Source organism: Carassius auratus, chromosome 19, assembly GCF_003368295.1.
Source record: "Carassius auratus strain Wakin chromosome 19, ASM336829v1, whole genome shotgun sequence".
Taxonomy (NCBI): domain Eukaryota; kingdom Metazoa; phylum Chordata; class Actinopteri; order Cypriniformes; family Cyprinidae; genus Carassius; species Carassius auratus.
In genome coordinates, this window is record NC_039261.1 from 4219986 (window position 1) to 4237627 (window position 17642).

Sequence of the window (17642 nt, forward strand, 5' to 3'; positions counted from 1 at the left end):
ACACAACATAAAATTTCTAATGTCTTAACATTGTCTTTGCATTATCCTACTGAAATTGCAATGTTTTTTTTTTTTTTTTTTTCTACATATTCCCTTACATTAATAAAAGTCTTATACCAAAATAAAGTGCTATCTTTATCCTCTTTTCTCATTTTTTTTTTTTTTTCCTCTTCTCTCTCACATATTAATACAAGCTGTAACTGTAAGCAAACACATACTAAATCCCCTGGATATAGAGATAAGCGTTAGTAGATTACTGTACATAATCTTTAAGGTAGTAAGGTCTAATCACTTTTCTTCCAGACTTTGTAATAGTCACCCCTGGACTGTCTGTGCTAAGTTTTGAGCCTGTCACACAGTCCCTGTTCACCTCTGCGGGTTGACAAGTCTTTGTTTTTTCTACTTCTGTGGCTTTGTCCTTTCTGAGGTGTCTGCGATTTCTCCTCAAAATGTTTCCTGAGTCGAGCTGGACGTCATAAGACCTGCAGTCCACAGATTTCATTACTGTCGCTTTTCTCCATGTTTTGTTATGCTCCTCAGGTTGCACACGGACTCTGTCTCCTTGTTTAAGCGGATCAAGATCTTTTGCATGTCTGTTATAACATGCAGCCTGACGGTTCCTGTTTTCAATCAGTCCTTGTCGGGTGTGTATTATCTTTGGTTGTAGCAGGTTGTCATGCATAGGCATTAGAGTTCTGGTTCTCCTACTGAACAATCGCTGTGCTGGGCTTGCTTTGATCCCTTGCGATGGTGTGTTTCTGTGATCAAGCATGGCGATGTATGGATCCTTTCCATCAGCTTTTGCTTTTTTCAACAGCCGTTTTGCAGTCTTTACAGCTGATTCTGCCATCCCATTGCTTTGTGGGTAGGCCGGGGAAGATGTCTTGTGTTTAAACTCCCACTGTCTACTGAACCTTTTAAAATCTTCTGACACGTATTGTGGGCCGTTATCCGAGATAACCATGTCTGGGATACCGTGTCTTGCGAAGTGGGATTTCAGCTTACGGATAATAGTGGTGGATCTTGTGTCAGGTAAGTAGTCCAGTTCCCAAAAGTTAGAGAGGTAATCAACAGTGATCAGGTAGTTTCTATTGTCTAAAGTGAATATATCTGTTCCTACCTTAGACCATGGGTTACTTGGTAGTTCGTGAGACCACAGAGTCTCCTTCTGCTGTTTTACATCCATAGATCTGCAGATGTCACATTTTTCTATGAATGTCTTTATCTGATCATTCATCCCGAGCCAATAAACACATTCCCTTGCCCTTCTTAGGCATCCCTCAATGCCCAGATGTGAGGAGTGAATGCGCTTGACAATATCACTTCTGAGTGCATCGGGGATTACTACTCTCTCCCCTCTAAAGACAATTCCACTCTGTGAACTGAGTTCCTCTTGAAAAGAGTAGTAATGTGCAATGTCACTGGGCAAGTCCTTTTTGTTCAATGGCCAACCTTCTTGGATGTATCTGATCAGAGTCTGTAGCTTTCTGTCCTTACTTGTTTCCTCTCTGACGGCCTGGAGTCTTTCTTCTGCTATGTTGACATGCTGGACCATGTTTATACTTTCAATCTCCACTTCTACTGAACTCTCTGATGCATGTTCAGGTAAGTATGAGCGGCTCAGTGTGTCAGCTAGCAACATGTCCTTCCCTGGGATGTACTTAACTTCAATGTCATAACGCTGTAGTCGCAGTAACATCCTTTGCAGGCGTTTTGGGGTGTTCAACAAGGGTTTTCTTACTATGTTTTCCAGTGGCTTATGGTCTGAGTGTACAGTTACTTTGCGCCCATACGTATACTGATGGAATTTTTCCATACCAAAAACGATGGCCAGACATTCTTTTTCTATCTGGGCATACCCTCTCTCTGTCTGAGTCAATGCCCGGCTTCCATAAGCAACTGGTGCCCCCTCTTGAAGTAGAGCAGCCCCTAACCCAGTCTCTGACGCATCGCACTGAAGTGTCAGTGGCTCATCTGGGTTGTAATATTTGAGAATTGGAGCTTTGGTGATAACATCTTTGAGCCGTGCAAATGCTTCCTCATGAGCATCTGACCATTCCCAAATACTGTCCTTATGTGTTAGCTGCCTCAGTATCTCACAGCCATCTGACAGGTGATCACAGAATTTTGAGAGATAGTTTACCATGCCCAGGAGCCTCTGGACACCCTTGACATCTACTGGACGTGGCATGTCTCTGACCGCTCGTGCCTTTTCAGGATCCACTCTGAGCCCGTCTGCAGTAAGCAAATGTCCAATGTATGGAACCTCACTCTTTCGCAGTTGAAACTTCTCTGCATTCAGTTTAATATTCTTTTCTCTGCATCTGTTCAACAGTCGTCTCAGTTTGTTGTCATGGTCTTGGTTTGCTTGTTCTAATGTCTCACCCTCTCCTGTGATGAGAATGTCATCAGCTATGACATAAATACCTCGCAATCCTTCCAGAGCTTGGTTGAGTTTTCTTTGAAACACCTCTGGTGCTGGGCTGATTCCCATTGGCATCCTCAGCCATCTGTATCTGCCGTAAGGTGTTGCAAATGTTGTCATGTAGCTTGATTCATCATTCAGGGTCACATGCCAAAATCCATTTTTGACATCACATACTGTGAAGACTTTTGCCCTTGACAAATCTGGCAGTATTTCGTCTATTGTCGGCAGTGGAAAGTGGCATCTTTTCAGAGCTCTGTTAAGTGGTCTTGGATCTATGCATATTCTAAGTTTTCCAGATGGCTTTTTAACAATAACAAGACTGCTGATCCACTCTGTGCTACAGTCAACTGGTGTGATGATACCTCTTTGTTGAAGATCACTCAGCTCTGCTTTAAGTGGCGCCATCATTGCCACAGGGACCCTCCTCTTTGGTAGTTTCACAGGTGTTACTGTAGGATCTGCTTCTATCTTATACACACCCTCCAGACATCCATCTCCCTGGAACACATCAGCATATTCATTTCTGATATCATGCATGTTCCACATTTCCTGTTTCCCAGTCTCTTTAGTGACAATGCTATCCACAGCCATGATGTTTTCATATTGCACTTTTACCAGATTCATGGCTTGTACTGCTCTGCTGCCCAGTAGTGGCACTGCAGACCCCTCATCTACAACCATAAATTCTAATCGGTACAATTTCTTGTTTCTGGGATTTCTCAGTTTAACTTTGCATTTCCCTATTGGTTGTAATGTGCTTTTATTGTACATCACCAGCACTTGCTCAGTTTTTTCTATTGGTGTGGCTGGATTTAACAGGTTGACAGGTATAATGTTACAGCTAGCTCCACAATCTAACTGAAACTTTATCTGTTCTTGTCCCAGGAGCATGGCAGCAAAGAGTTTTGAGGGCGGTCTCTGTTTCTCCTTCGTCACAGTGTTTACTGTCTCTGCTGTTACGCACAAGATGTCTTCATAACTGTCCTCATCTGACTCAGTAATTGTATGCACTGTTTTTTCTTTCTGCATTTTTGTTCTGCACATTGTGGCAAAATGATTATCTTTTTCACACTTTTTGCACTTTTTTCCATATGCAGGACATTTCAGTTTGTTTCTTTCATGCGTTTTCCCGCAAAATTTGCAGTTCACGGTGCTCGTGTGTTTCTCTTTTCTCACAGCATGTTTTACAGCATGTACTTCCTCTGTCACTCGTCCTTCAATCGTTCTGTTGTTTTCCCGCGACAGCTGGGTTGCCCTGCAGATTTGCACACATTTTTCCAAAGTCAAATCTTGCTCCCTTAACAGTCTCTCTCTCAAAACAGAGCTGGAAATGCCGCACACAATCCTATCGCGGATCAGAGAGTCTTTGATCTGACCGAAATTGCACGTGCTAGCGAGCATTCTTAAGTCTGTTACATATTTGTCGATATTCTCATCAGAGCCCTGATTTCTGACAAAAAAACGGTACCTTTCAACTGTCTCGTTCACTTTTGGATTGCAGTGGTCATCTAGTGCATTTATTAATCTGCTTACTGTGCGATCTGGTGACGAGGTGGGTATCAGGGTCTCACACAACTCTCTTCCAGTGTCCCCGATGATATAACTGAAAACTTTCAGTTTCACGGCTTCGTCAGCGTCCGCGAGAGTAAGATCCATATACAGCGTGAACTCTTCTTTCCACAATCTCCATGATTTTGCTAGATTAGATGAGTCCAGGCAAAGTGCCTGTGGCGGTCTAAGTCCCAACGCGTTCTCCATCCGCGCTGCTCGTGAACTCCCCGCTCGTTCTTCCATACTCAGCCTGTGACTTTCGTTGTGTCTAATCTCTGTGCTTTTACTTTTCTCACAGCACCGCTGCCACCATGTTTCATTCTATTCTATTATATAAATAGAATGGACGGTTAACGCCAATATAGTTGCGTACACTTAACTTTATTAAACACAACAAACCGGTCAGCACTATCAGCTGCAAGACAACATAACATGACTGGTGTCACTCACTCTACAGTCCGTGCTGCTACAATAAACATCCCAACACTCTCTCTACTGAACTACCAAAAAACACTTCAAACCAGCCTAAGCTGGTTTTGCTGGTCTTGCAGCCTGACCATGAAACACTTGCCCAAAACTCATCTAAAAACATCAATCAGACCAGGGGTGTCCAATCCTGCTCCTAGCCAATGTTCTGCAGAGTTTAACTCCAAACAGCTCCAACAAACTTGCCTGGTAGTTTTTATTGCGTCTGAAGACCTTGATTAGCTGCGGTGTTAAATTAGGGTTGGAGCTAAACTCTGCAGGACAATGGCCATCCAGAAATAGGTTTGGACACCCCTAAAGCACAAAGTATACTTGTCCATCCATGTTCCACACTCTGTTTGTGTAATGCAATTTTAATCATCCAAAGTGTCAGGGGATTGTAAATGCACAACAGTGCATGGGCGAGATGAATGTTGAGAGTCTATTAAGTGGTACTGTGCATGTATCAAACTTGTCCATGCATGCTCATCTACATTTGAGTATACTTTGAAAGCTGTATTTACGCAGCTGTGCATGAGATGGAACAGAACACAGAAAGTGAAGTATTCCTGGAAATTAAACTAGACCAGGGATAGGCAACATTGGTCCTGGAGTGCCACAGTCCTGTAGAGTTTAGCTCCAACCCTAATCAAACACACCTGAACAAGCTAATCAATGCCTTCAGGCTACTCTGCAGGACAGCAGCACTCCAGGACCAAACCACCCTGACCAGACTAGTTAAATAAGTGTGTATTTCTTATTTGTGACAAATGGTTATCTGAAAAACAATGTTTACTCACTGTTATGTGTGGATAAGTGCATTTCCAAGGCATGCGAGCCAGCAAAGCTCATATTGCATTGGGGGTATGTGCAATTGCGGAGCATTTGATGGCTGATATTAGCGTTTTTCTCTGCCACCATCCCAGGGTCCCTTTGTCGCCCACTGCAGTAATACATAAGGTGGGCCTGGAGGTTTCTTTCACTCCGAAACCAGATGCCACAAGCCTTGCAGGGGAAGATGTCTTCTACAAAGACAGAAATGGACATAAGCATATCCATATTGTATCATCTAAAGCTTTCGAAAAACCAACATCTAAAATTGCGGAAGTTAAATACACTGGGGTCAAGAAATCTGAGACAGTAGAAAACTTTACATATTTGTCCAGGTTTAAATGCTTTTCATCAATTCATAACATATAGCATTAATCATATAATATAACAAATACTATAAAATAAAAGTAAAAGAAAATTTTAGGCTCAAGAGCGCATCAATCCCGGATGGATGCTGGCAAACAATATACAGTGCCCCCCATAAGTATTGGAACAGTAAAGACAAAATTGCTTTCTCTGCTGTGAAGTCAAGATATTTGCATATATGATTAAAAGATGAATATGCAACAAAACTACAGAATGTCTCATTTTATTATTAGATCTGTCATCGCATACATGTTTTACCAAATAAAAAGGACAGCACTTTTAGAGTTTATCCCACTATTTGATGTGAGGTAAGTATTGGAATAGTTGAATTTAATGCAGATGTAAAATATTAAAACTAATTTTTAGGCAGATCCCTTGCTTGCAATGAGAGCAGTGAGTCTGCAACCCATAGACATCACCAGACTCTTGGTCTTATGCTTGGAAATGCTTTTCTCCAGCCTTTAATGCAGCCAATTCCATCTGTTGCTTGTTTTGGGGAGTTTTTGTATTTAGTCCTCCTTTCAGCTGGTGAAATTAATGTTCAGTTGGACTTTACATTTCTTTGCCCTGATAAAGTCCTTGACTGAACTGGCAGGGTGTTTTGGGTTATTGTCCTGATCCAATATGAAGTGATTTCTAATGAGTTTGGTGGCATTTTCTTGAATATCAGTAGCCAAGATGATTTTGTACCCTTCCAAATTCATTCTGCTACTGCCATCATACATTGTCATCATTAAAATTCAGAGGTACTGTTCTAGAGACAGCCATGCATGCCCATGCCATGACACAACATCCACCAAGCTTCACAGATGAGGTTGTATGCTTAAGATCATTTGCAGTTCACTTTTTTTTCTCCAGACGTTTGCTCTCCAATCACTTAGATAAAGGTTAATCTTTGTCTCATCGGTCCATCAACTCATCAACAGGACACAGCTGAACACTTAGAAAGACCTGTGAGGCAACTGTCTCAATACTTATGCTCACATCAGATAGGGAGATGAAACTCTTAAAGTGCTGATCTTCTTAGCTGGTAAAACATCTTTGTGTAGAAATGTGAAATTCTGTAGTTTTGTATCATTTTCATCTTTTAATCATATTTACAGATTTCTTGACTCCACAGCAAACAGAACAATTTTGTCTTTACTGTTCCAATACTTATGGAGGGCATTGTAGCTGTAATTTTGATTATGAAGTAAAGGGATTTACCACATAACTCAACCCTATAGACCCCATCAAAGCAAATGCACTGTTGTTTGCATCAAATTCTTGTTAACTATGATTAGAGAATGGAAGAGGGCAAATATCTAATTCTTGCAAAACTGAAGGTCAGCCTCGACCCTTGGTAATTCTCTTATCCATGGCAAACATGCACATCAGAACTGTGATGACTCTTCGACATGGATTTCCATTTTTAACCAAGTACATTAATCAGTCTATCCACTGTGGCAGAGGCCTGATAATGCAGCACTCACTGTTGATGATAGCGCCGGGCAGAATGGACGCCATGGCTGCTTGCTGAGGAAGGAGTTGGATGCCTTCCAGCTGTCGGGCCGAGTACATCCCTTGACCGTAGGGAGTTTGGGCTGGTGTTTGAAGATGCGAGTGCAAATCCACCACACAGGCTGCAAGTTCATCTCCTTCCATGATGTTTTTAGTTGTGGAACACCACACATGTCCTCCTGTGAGAAAAAGCAAAGTTTGTATTTAACAGAGTATTTTGAAGTGGTCATGAACTGAGGAAACCAAAATTCCCTTGATCCTTTGACATATAAGATGTCATTGTACTGTAAAAATACATACTGTAAGATTCAAAAACTCATGCCTTCAACAGAAGCTGTTTTTATACTAATGACAAAGTTTTGATATCTGCCGGATCACAGCTGTGTGTGGAATGTGCCACTCTATGATGTAATAATGTGGATAAGCACCACCTCCTCAGAAGAAAATCAACATCATTGTCTCCTTCGCTCCGCACACCAATTTGTGCGTGTAGTTTTTACGAGAGAGGCGAACGCCCAAGTCTACGCAGGAACCAAATGATAAAGATGGCTCTGAAGACAACATGACTCTATGCAGTGCAATTGTGTTTGCCGTCTTTGTCTGTTAAACAGATCATTTGATATGAGTGTTTATGCAGTTTTAACCTAAATCACAGCAGCGTCCATCTGTGAAGGACAGAGACTGACTGACATACACAACTAACATAACATATCAACCAATCATAGAAGTGTGCTTTTACTTCCGAGTCTACAATCCTCCAGGCCTATTTAAACAGATCACTCTGATGAGGAGGGTTAAAACAGGTCCGAAAATAGAATATTACTTTTAAATTAGGCTTTTTTCTTTCTTTTTTTTTTTTTTTGATAAAATTATAAGTGGACCTCAGATAAAGGTTCCAAAAAACAAAACAAAAAACACGTAGGCAGTTCATGACCACTTTAACCATTTAAAGAAAGTTATTTATGCTATCTGAGGTCCCTTGTAGACTAAACGAGGAAAAGATTTTGAGGAAGGACTGAAGAACTTTTTTTTTTTTTCGTTTTGTTTGGACACCATTGACTTCTGTATACTATCTGTATATTGTGTATTGCCTAGAATCTGGTGATTCGATACAGGAGTTGCAATGCGATATGTTGCGATACACTGCGATACTGTAAGCAAGCCAATATATTGGGATATTTCTTATTTTAGGAATAGTATATATTGTAAAGATTAAGAACACCACCATATGCAAACCTTAGCATAAATAAAAAATTACAAAAAATGTTTAACCAGAACACAGTAAGATCTGCATTTGCAATAATTAGTCCCTGTGACATTCAACATTATTGAACCACTTTTTGTGCAGTTTGAGTAAAGGGGGATAAATTAAAGTGCTAGCAGGACCCTTTAATTAAATGTATAATACGTATAAAATGTATTTTTATAAAAAGACCACATAAGCAGACCCCTGCTTTAAAGGTTCACAGTTTTAGTGTACAATTGTGTCACAAAATTAATACAGATTTTGAACATTTCCACTTGGATTTGACAGGCTTTTATCCAAAGAGACTTATTTTGTTTATGCCTAACAAAAAATCATAACCAGTGCCTTTTACTTGTCATAAAATTCGCAAATTAAATTTTTATTGTTGCAAATATATATATATATATTTTTTTTTCTGGCAGTGCGGTATCAATGCAAGACCTCACAAGCTTGTTTTTCAGAAACAGCAGTAGTAAGCTTCTACTTTTATCCATTTTCAACTAAATACACAGAAATGAGCATAGTGGTAAATAGAAACATATTACTTTTTGAACCCGTATACAGCACGCGGTCCTCCACACGAATGCATTGCTTTGAAGCAGCAACAAACAAGTGAGGGACAAGTGTAGCTATTACCGAAGACGCTGCCGCTAAAAATAATAGACATCTCGGATAAAAGTACAGCATTATCAAATTGAAGGCTTTGGATGAAACATTCCACTGGAGTCCGTCGAACAAACTCATTAGCCAGTTAAAAAGAAGAGGAGTGCTTTGTGACTGAGATTACATTTATCTGTCTAAATGACGGACTTTCTGTCAGCGCGTCATCTTCCATTCAGGGGATTAAAGTTTTAAATATGACTATTTACAAAAGTCTGGAACGCAAGATAACAAGAAGAGACATGATATGCCAGCACTAAATGCTGGAATTAGGACAAGAACTAATTGGAGAGTTGGACAATGAGGATGAAGTACACTCAATGCTACCTTTCAAACATGTGTGAGTGCTCCCTGACAGCATGCCGAAGGAGAAAACGTGACCTGTGACGTGCTGTCCTGCCTCCCGCGGACGAATGCTAATTGACAGGGCTTTTGGTATTGTGGGTCTGACATAAGGAACAGATGTCCATTGGTTTTGCATCAGTACAGCATTATTCATAATAATTAATTAATATCATAACAGCCACAATAGTACAGTTTAGGTACTTTTTTAATAAGACAATGACAGAAGCACGTCGCCAGTTTTATTAACTGTTGTTACTGGTATTTTGTTAGGACTACAGTTACCATAGTGCATGTTTATAAAGGACAAGTAACATAAAAATTGCAGTGTGCAACAATCCTTAAGCATAGATAAAGCAAAATAAAAGTGTCGTTTAGCCTCTGCCCAGCCTGTTCTTGTGTCTTCTGGCAGAGAAACAGAGCAATCTGTCTGACCAGGGTTTATTTTGGCACGATCACACTGTACTGAAGACAATGAGAGCTTTAAATGCAATGCATGAGCGTCTATCTTCCCTCTCTCTTTTACCCATGAATTCAAACAAATATTTTCTATCTGTCAATGAATTTCTTGCCCATCAAAGCTGGAAACAAAACAAGAAAACTTAATAGTGTTTGAGCATCAGACAAGACTAAAAATGATTTACATTATTAGCATCACAGTTTTCCTATCTGGGCTGCTGAACATTTCAACTTGTAGTAACATCTTCACCGCAAGGTGGCGATGTCCTCACCTTTGAGAGCAAGGTCTCACAGGATCATTCATAAAGGTAGTTGGATTGCTCCTATGTTAAACACTGTTCGCTTCTGTCAGTGCTACAGATAGTGCTGGGAATAGTTTTACTTATTTCAATATATATACACATTATCTCATATATGCTGTATATGAGATAATACTGTTCATTTGAACTTGCTATACGTCAAAAAATCCTGAAAAAATCTGGATTTCCACAAAATAGAAAGTGGCACAGCCTTGCGATTTTTTTAATAAGGTTTCTATTACTGTAAAATGTACATAAATACAGTTAACCAGGTTTTAACATTCTGCATTGCTTTCTTCGTGCTTCTTTAACCTTATTTCAAAACTACAAGTATGAAAAAAAAGGACAATAAGCTGTGACTTCTCTTTTACATTTAAACTGCAGCGCTGTGACTCATGGCAGAAAACGACCTACATTACTTGGTTCTTGGGCCAAGACCATCTTTATTTCACCCAGCAGTGTTTAATGAGGAAGTCCTAAGAAAACCATACAAAAAGTGTCTTAAAACGCCCAGCATAAGATAAAGAGATCTTGCAAGCGCAGCAGTGTGTGTGAGACAGCAGGGAGCTCACTTTCACTGCTCCCTTCCATAAATCACATCTGCATCCCAGAATGCATCAGTCATACGGCTCCGTTCCCTCAGGGGCCGCCCTCATGGAGCTCCTGTGTTCCTGGCCAGCGCCCCGGGTATCACCTCTCCACCATCTGCCCCGCACACCTGCACCCTCATTGATCTCCTGGCCTGCGCTACATCAAACACACACCAGAGGGGCATCGTGTGTCTTCCTGTGAGGCACGGCCAGTCATCTGGTGGGTGTAGCAGGGTGTGAAGTTATGCCTCTTTTTGTATATTCATGAGGCGGTGCAGTCAGTGTTTATTCTCCCACAGCACACCACACCCCCGGCTTTCAGGTTCAAACCGAAGAGCGGCGGTAGCTTGACAGGTCTGCCAAAAAAAATGATCCCGCTATTTTCCAATTTCTTAATACGAGCTTTGAGAAATGAATCATCTTCCTGACAGCTAGCCTACTGGTCCGGCTAAAGCGAATGCTGGCAGAGAGTGAAATTTTACTGGCTGGGTGAACTAAGCTCCTTATGAGTGACAGGTCAAGAACTGCGTCTGTCTCACTTTCCTTTTTCCTGAAGGGTTCAATATGGCATCTAAATGACCTTGAAGAGTGCAATCTTTGACCTCCAGAGTTATTTACTGATAGAGGAAATTAGATGTGTCACTTAAGGCCCTGGTATACTCCCAGTGAATGCCTTTTCTGCGCTTCGTTTCGGGGTAAAAATATGTTGGAAAGTTAATTGAATATGTGGTTACACTATTTTAATGGACCAGTTATCACAAATGACAATTTAGTATTACTTTTGCCTCAATAAACTCCTAATTTGCTTTTTATTAATAGTTAATAAGTTTAGGTATGTGTAGGATTAAGGGATTAAAATATGATCATGCAGAGTAAGGCATTAAATATTGTGATTTATATGTGCTAAAAAGAGCCACTATGCTAGTAACATGCATGCTAATAAGCAACTAGTTAATAGTGAGAATTGAACCCTTAACTACCGAATATGTTAATTTGTTCTGCATGTTTTCTTCTCAATAACAAAATAAGCACATAACAGAAATGGCAGTGGTGAGAAAACAGCAGTTAAGAAAGCATCTGTTCATAGAGAAGTGCACATGTTTGCACAAGATCTGCAATGTGGCATTCCGGTCAAGTCATGTCACATTTATTTATAAAACCACTTTATAGATTGTTTTAAAGCAGCCAAATTTACAGTATCAAACATGAAAAACAATGTCTGTGTCAATTTCAATTACAACATTAATTTCTACAATAACAGCTCTCTATTGTGTTTGCTTTTTCTTCTGTCTGATCTCGACAGATTGAGTAAGTAATCTTAAATATTCCTAAATGCATCTTCATAATCATCTGCAACATTTACAAGCAATTTCAATTGTTTCAAAGTAGATCCTACACATTTTTTTTTAATGAAAGAGCAACTGCAATAGTGATGCATTCCCTTAAAATAAACAAGAACTTTGTTAAGTTGAAGATTTTAACTCCAGCTGCACCTCTGAGAAACACTTTCAAGAAATCTCTCTCTCTCTCTCTCTCTCTCTCTCTCACACACACTCTTCCACACACACACACAGATGCACACAAACAAACGGGTCTAAATATGGGACAATTTGTTTGTCGCCACACCTCCACACCCCATGGAAGCCCCCTGAGATTGGCATAATGAAAAGCAATGTCTCCCACTTAACACGGGGATCCAGGCGCTCTCTCTGATTGAGGCCGGGGCTGTTTATTAAATGATGGAATTTGGCTGTTTCTTCCGCAGAATGTTATCAGCCGGAGAACAATCGTGCCCATGGTTGCACCCTCACTGGCTCGCCCGGCTGCTCATTAGCCACAGCATATTTAATCCAGAAGTTTCTTATCAAACGTGACACCTGCATCTCCGAATGGCACTTTCCCTGTTCATTGGCATGTATTTGGGTGAGTAGACTCCAAGGTGCTTTGTGGAGATTAAGAGAGGAAGAGAGAGAGAAAGTGAGCGAGAGAGTGAATGAGTGCTTATTTTATCATTTAGCGGGTCTGGACCGTATCCAAGCAGTTTTTGTCTTGTTGTTGTAATTAGAAAGCCTTTTAAGCGATAACAGCTGCTGCTGAATATGAATATGGATAGAACCACATCAATTCTGCCTGAGATAGACCCCCTTCCCATCCTCCCTCCCCCTCGCTTACTGTTTTTCATACTGCGGTGATCTTAATAAAGACGGAGGAAAGTGTGGCTTGCCGTTCAACTCAGTTATTTTTGCATTTCTGATTGAAGTCTTTCTTGACAGTCTCTCTGTGTTACATATGAAGCATTCAAATCACAGACGCACTGACAGGCAGCAACTCATTTCCATATCCCAATGTGTAATTAAGCTTTGTGACAGCTCCCTAATAGCTGCGTGCCGCACCGTCAGTGCTATACGTTGCCTGGCTGACGTGTCGGTGAATTGAGATACACATACAGCATATGTGTGCTTGTAAGCATGCCGCTTGCAAAATAGAAAATAGATGAGAAAAGAAATAAAAATGTGAACATAAAGGTAGCTTTTTAAAAAGAATATGCAAACATAAAGGTGAAAAAACATGTAACTGATAACAAAATATACAACAAAGGTAAACATAAAAGAACACAAAGGTGTAAACATTAACAAAATAAAATTGAAAACATCACCAATACAGGTAAACAAAGGCTAACGCAAAAGCAAATCTAAAGGGAAAAGAAAACATACATGTAAACATTAACAAAATAAGTAAACAAATCCATGTAAAAGGGACCATTAGCAAAATAATTGTGTAAATTTGTGCGTATGCAAAGATCAACATTTACAATGTGGTTAGATGAAACATATGCATGTAAAGGCAAATATTAAGGTAAACGTTAATAAAAAAAATTATTATTATTATTAATAATAAAAGTAATCTAAATTATTGATAAAACCACACAAAGGTATATGAAAGGGAAAACATAAAAATATGTACATAAATATAAGTGTAAATATCAACAAAATTGGCAAACTAATTCAAATGCAAAGAGAAACATCAACAAAATAGCAAACATTAACAAAATGAGTAACCAAAGGCAAATATGTAAACAAAATCACAGACTTCAAGTGTAAACATTAAACAAAATAGGTAAACAAAGGCAAATCTAAAGGTAAATGCTACTCAAATGACTAAATGTAGAAGTAGATTAATTTAAAGGCAAATGTAAAGGGAAATGTAAAAAAAACATTAACAAAATAGTTAAATGATGTACATGTAAAATAATTGTTAACATAATTGGTGAACAGTAAATATATATGTAAAGGCTATAAGGTTCACAAAATAGTTAATAAATACAAATGCTAATAAAACAGGTGAACAGGCTAAATGTAAACATAAGATTACTGCAAACGTAAACGTTGCAAGTTAGATTTCCGATTTGAGTTTTTTTCTCAGATCTGTGTACTTGTGGTAAATAAGCAGCTGCGCTCTTCCACTCGTCCGTCACCTTCTCCTTCTCAGGAGCTGTTAGACACACAACAGGACACTGCCGGGCCTCACTGGGGATTACGGTCGATGAATGACATCCTATGCAAATCACTTTGTTATTTCTCCCAGTAGATCGTCACTGCGTTCACGCTGGGAAGATGTCTGCTGCTCAGTGGAGTATCCTCCAGCTGACACTTACGACCCTACAGAGTCACACCGCTGAGACACTCAGATCTGTGACGGAAAAACAACTGCAGCTTCAAGAAAAACACATCTCAGAAGGAAATGTTTTACTTTTATCTTGGGGTATTCAGTACTGTGGCTTGGGACCCTCTGCTTTTTTCCAGGTAATGGGATAGAGCCGGAGAGAGGGTGGGAGGGACGCAGGGAGGGAGAGATTGGGAGAAAGGGAGGAGAGATACCCCTCAAGCGAGCGCCTCAGTGGGAAGAGGATTACTTGCTTCTGCTTTTCTACCTTCTAGCAAAACTCCCGATTGGTTTCAGGAAAACTCAATTAAACTTTGTCTCTGTCGACTTCGTCTTCAGTGAGAATCAAACTGAAATTTCTCTGACATAACACTGTAACCCTGAACCTCAAGACCCAGGGTAGATACTGCCTTATTGCTGCTTTAGATCCTCAAAAACAATAACATGACAAAAGAATTTGCAGAAAATGTCTATCAAAAATGTTTATTTTTAAAATAATAAATTAATAAAATAAAATGCATTAAAATTAAGGTTGTTGCTAATCATTGGCATATTCAAGACTGTAATAATCACCAAGAAACTGCATCAGCATTTATTATATGGAAATTGACGGATGCATTAAAGCAGCATTACAAATGTCCCACAAGACTTTCTGGCTACTATCCACTAATACTATCACAGGAAACTACAAGTGATAAGCCAACGGCCATCCTTTCCTCTTGCTGCGGTGTGCCAGGGCTTTTTTTCTTTCTGCTGACCCCAGATTCACCTTAACAGAGCTGCTCCTTCCCATCACAGACGGCCATAAGCCTGTCAGATATCAGTCCATCAAGAAATGAGACCGCGAGAGCCAGCATGAAATATGAAGGGAGCAGAGCGAGAATCTTGAGGATGATAAATCAAAAGAAGAGGTCTACATCGTCTAATGACCAGAATAAACCTCTTTCCTGTTCAGAGTCTCTGCAGTCCTTAAGCCGTGTCCCTCCTGATCCAGACATCCACTGCCATCAAACCAGGATTTATGACGCATCACAACCCCATGACAACATCCAGCAGCTTCATAATCTCAGATTTTCTTCTGCCTGTGCCTGACATTTCCAGCCTCGACATTCACTCAAGATAAGCCAAAAGCCCTCTGACAGGATCGAGAGCACATATAAAACACACGCTTAAGAATTCGACTGCCCTCTTCGCTGGAACTCATCAGTTCATGAGCCGTGTGCCGAATGCAATCGACGCAACATTTCATTTCAGACGACTCAACGACACATACGCCGTTACAGAAAACACCAGTCCAGAACCACGATAGACCCTCATGGGGACACATTGCCCCAAATACACGGTCAACCGGTATGGGTTTTCTAACGGTCCACCTGGAAACAAAGCCAAACCTTATGACAGATGAAGACTGCTGTTGTGTTTACAACTTTGACAGTGATTGTTTATTATTATATCATCATCACCAGTACTGCAGAAAACTAGCACAACCTTCTTGAATGAATTGCACACTGGTCTATAATTGAAGGCATATCAACTTAAAGGGACAGTTCACCCAAAAATGAAAATGTTGTTGTTAATTGCTGACCCTCATGTCATTCCAAACTAGAGTTGGGTATAATCTAGTGCTGTCAAATGATTAATCACAATTAGTCGCATCCGAAATAAAAGTTTTGTTTGCATAATATTTGTGTGTGTACTGTGTATAGATATACACACACACACAACACATACAGTATATATTTAGAAAATATTAACATGTACATGTATTTATATTTAATATATAAATATATGTAATATATAAACAACATCTTTTTCTTAAATATGTATATGCATGTGTTTGTATTTATACATTATAAACATAATAAATATACACAGTACACAAATATATAAATGTAAACAAAAACTTTTATTTTAAATGTGATTAATCGCGATTATTTATTTAAAAGCACTTATAACATCCAATAATCCCAATAAGTTTTGTGCTTTGTTTTTTTTTTGTTTTTTTTTTTAAAATCAAGTCTATCAATTTTATGACCACATTCCAACAATAAATAATGTTTTGAAGCTCTTTAAACAGATCGCTGTAGCTATCTCACAAGAAAAGGTCATATCTTCTACTATAAAGGTGCTGTATGTAGGATTGACACCGAGTGGTTGAACTAGGTATTGCAGTCCAAATTCAAAATATTGGAGAGTTTTTTTTCACCCGGTCCACCTCCTCAGACTTGACACACAGGTTGCCAGATTGATGACACCAACATGAACGAGCGCACTTGATGATAAATGAGACAAAATATACTGTGGTTTTTTGGCCAACTGGCAACCCGGGGTGCTGAAATACAGTTGGGTAAACTGGCAGTGGGCAGGTTTCAGAAACCAAAACAGAGACAGACATTCCGGCCGGACACATATTTTCAAAGAAGAATAACTGACTGCAGCATTGTTTTTCAGATAAACCAATATGCTAACTTATCATGTTTCTGCAAACATATTATAGTAGTTTTAGTTACAGCACCTATAATACTAGTTACAGCATGAAATAAATATGAATGAACATTAGAAACCGGTATAACTTAATAAAATGTATCATGATTTAATCGCTCAATCAGTTTGTCAACCACAGAAAAAATATTGCAAATTTCACATAACGCTACATTTACCTCAGGAATTACCTAAAAAAAACTTTAATATTATAATATTATAATAATCCACAAATATATACATATACACACACACACACACACACACAAACAAAATAAACAATATCAAATCAGAATCTAATCAAAAACGTATGTATAGGAATTAAATTGATTTGTGAATTCCGTGTCAATACCCAACCAACACATAACAGTTTCGTCCAGGCCCCATGAATTTAAGAGAGGGCCTCAGAGCCAAATAATGCCAAAACAGACCAGATACTTGGGTATGGACCAAGCAGGCAAATAATCTTTGCATTGATGCATGGTTAGGATAGGACAATATTTGGCTGAGATACAACTACAATATTTTTCGGACTATAAGTCGCACCTGAGTATAAGTCGCATCAGTCCCAAAATACGTCATGATGAGGAAAAAAACATATATAAGTCGCACTGGACTATAAGTCGCATTTATTTAGAACCAAGCACCAAGAGAAAACATTAACGTTTACAGCAGCGAGAGGGCGCTCTATGTTTTCAGTGTAGACTACAGGAGCACCGAGCAGCATAGAGCGCCCTCTGTCGGCTGGAGACGGTAATGTT

At 39.5% G+C, this 17642-nt stretch overlaps 1 protein-coding gene across 2 annotated transcripts in view; it reads right to left on the reverse strand.

Annotated features, from left to right (window-relative positions):
* Positions 1-17642, reverse strand: part of zfpm2b (zinc finger protein, FOG family member 2b) — a 56203-nt gene that overhangs the window by 6956 nt on the left and 31605 nt on the right. Inside the window, exons 6-7 of one of the 2 annotated variants that reach the window (XM_026288426.1) lie at positions 7114-7320; positions 5245-5469 (exon numbers count right to left, since the gene is read on the reverse strand). In XM_026288426.1, the coding sequence (XP_026144211.1) occupies positions 5245-5469; positions 7114-7320 (432 nt within the window). The remainder of the gene's footprint in view (positions 1-5244; positions 5470-7113; positions 7321-17642) is intronic. The other variant, XM_026288428.1, reaches the window with a different exon arrangement.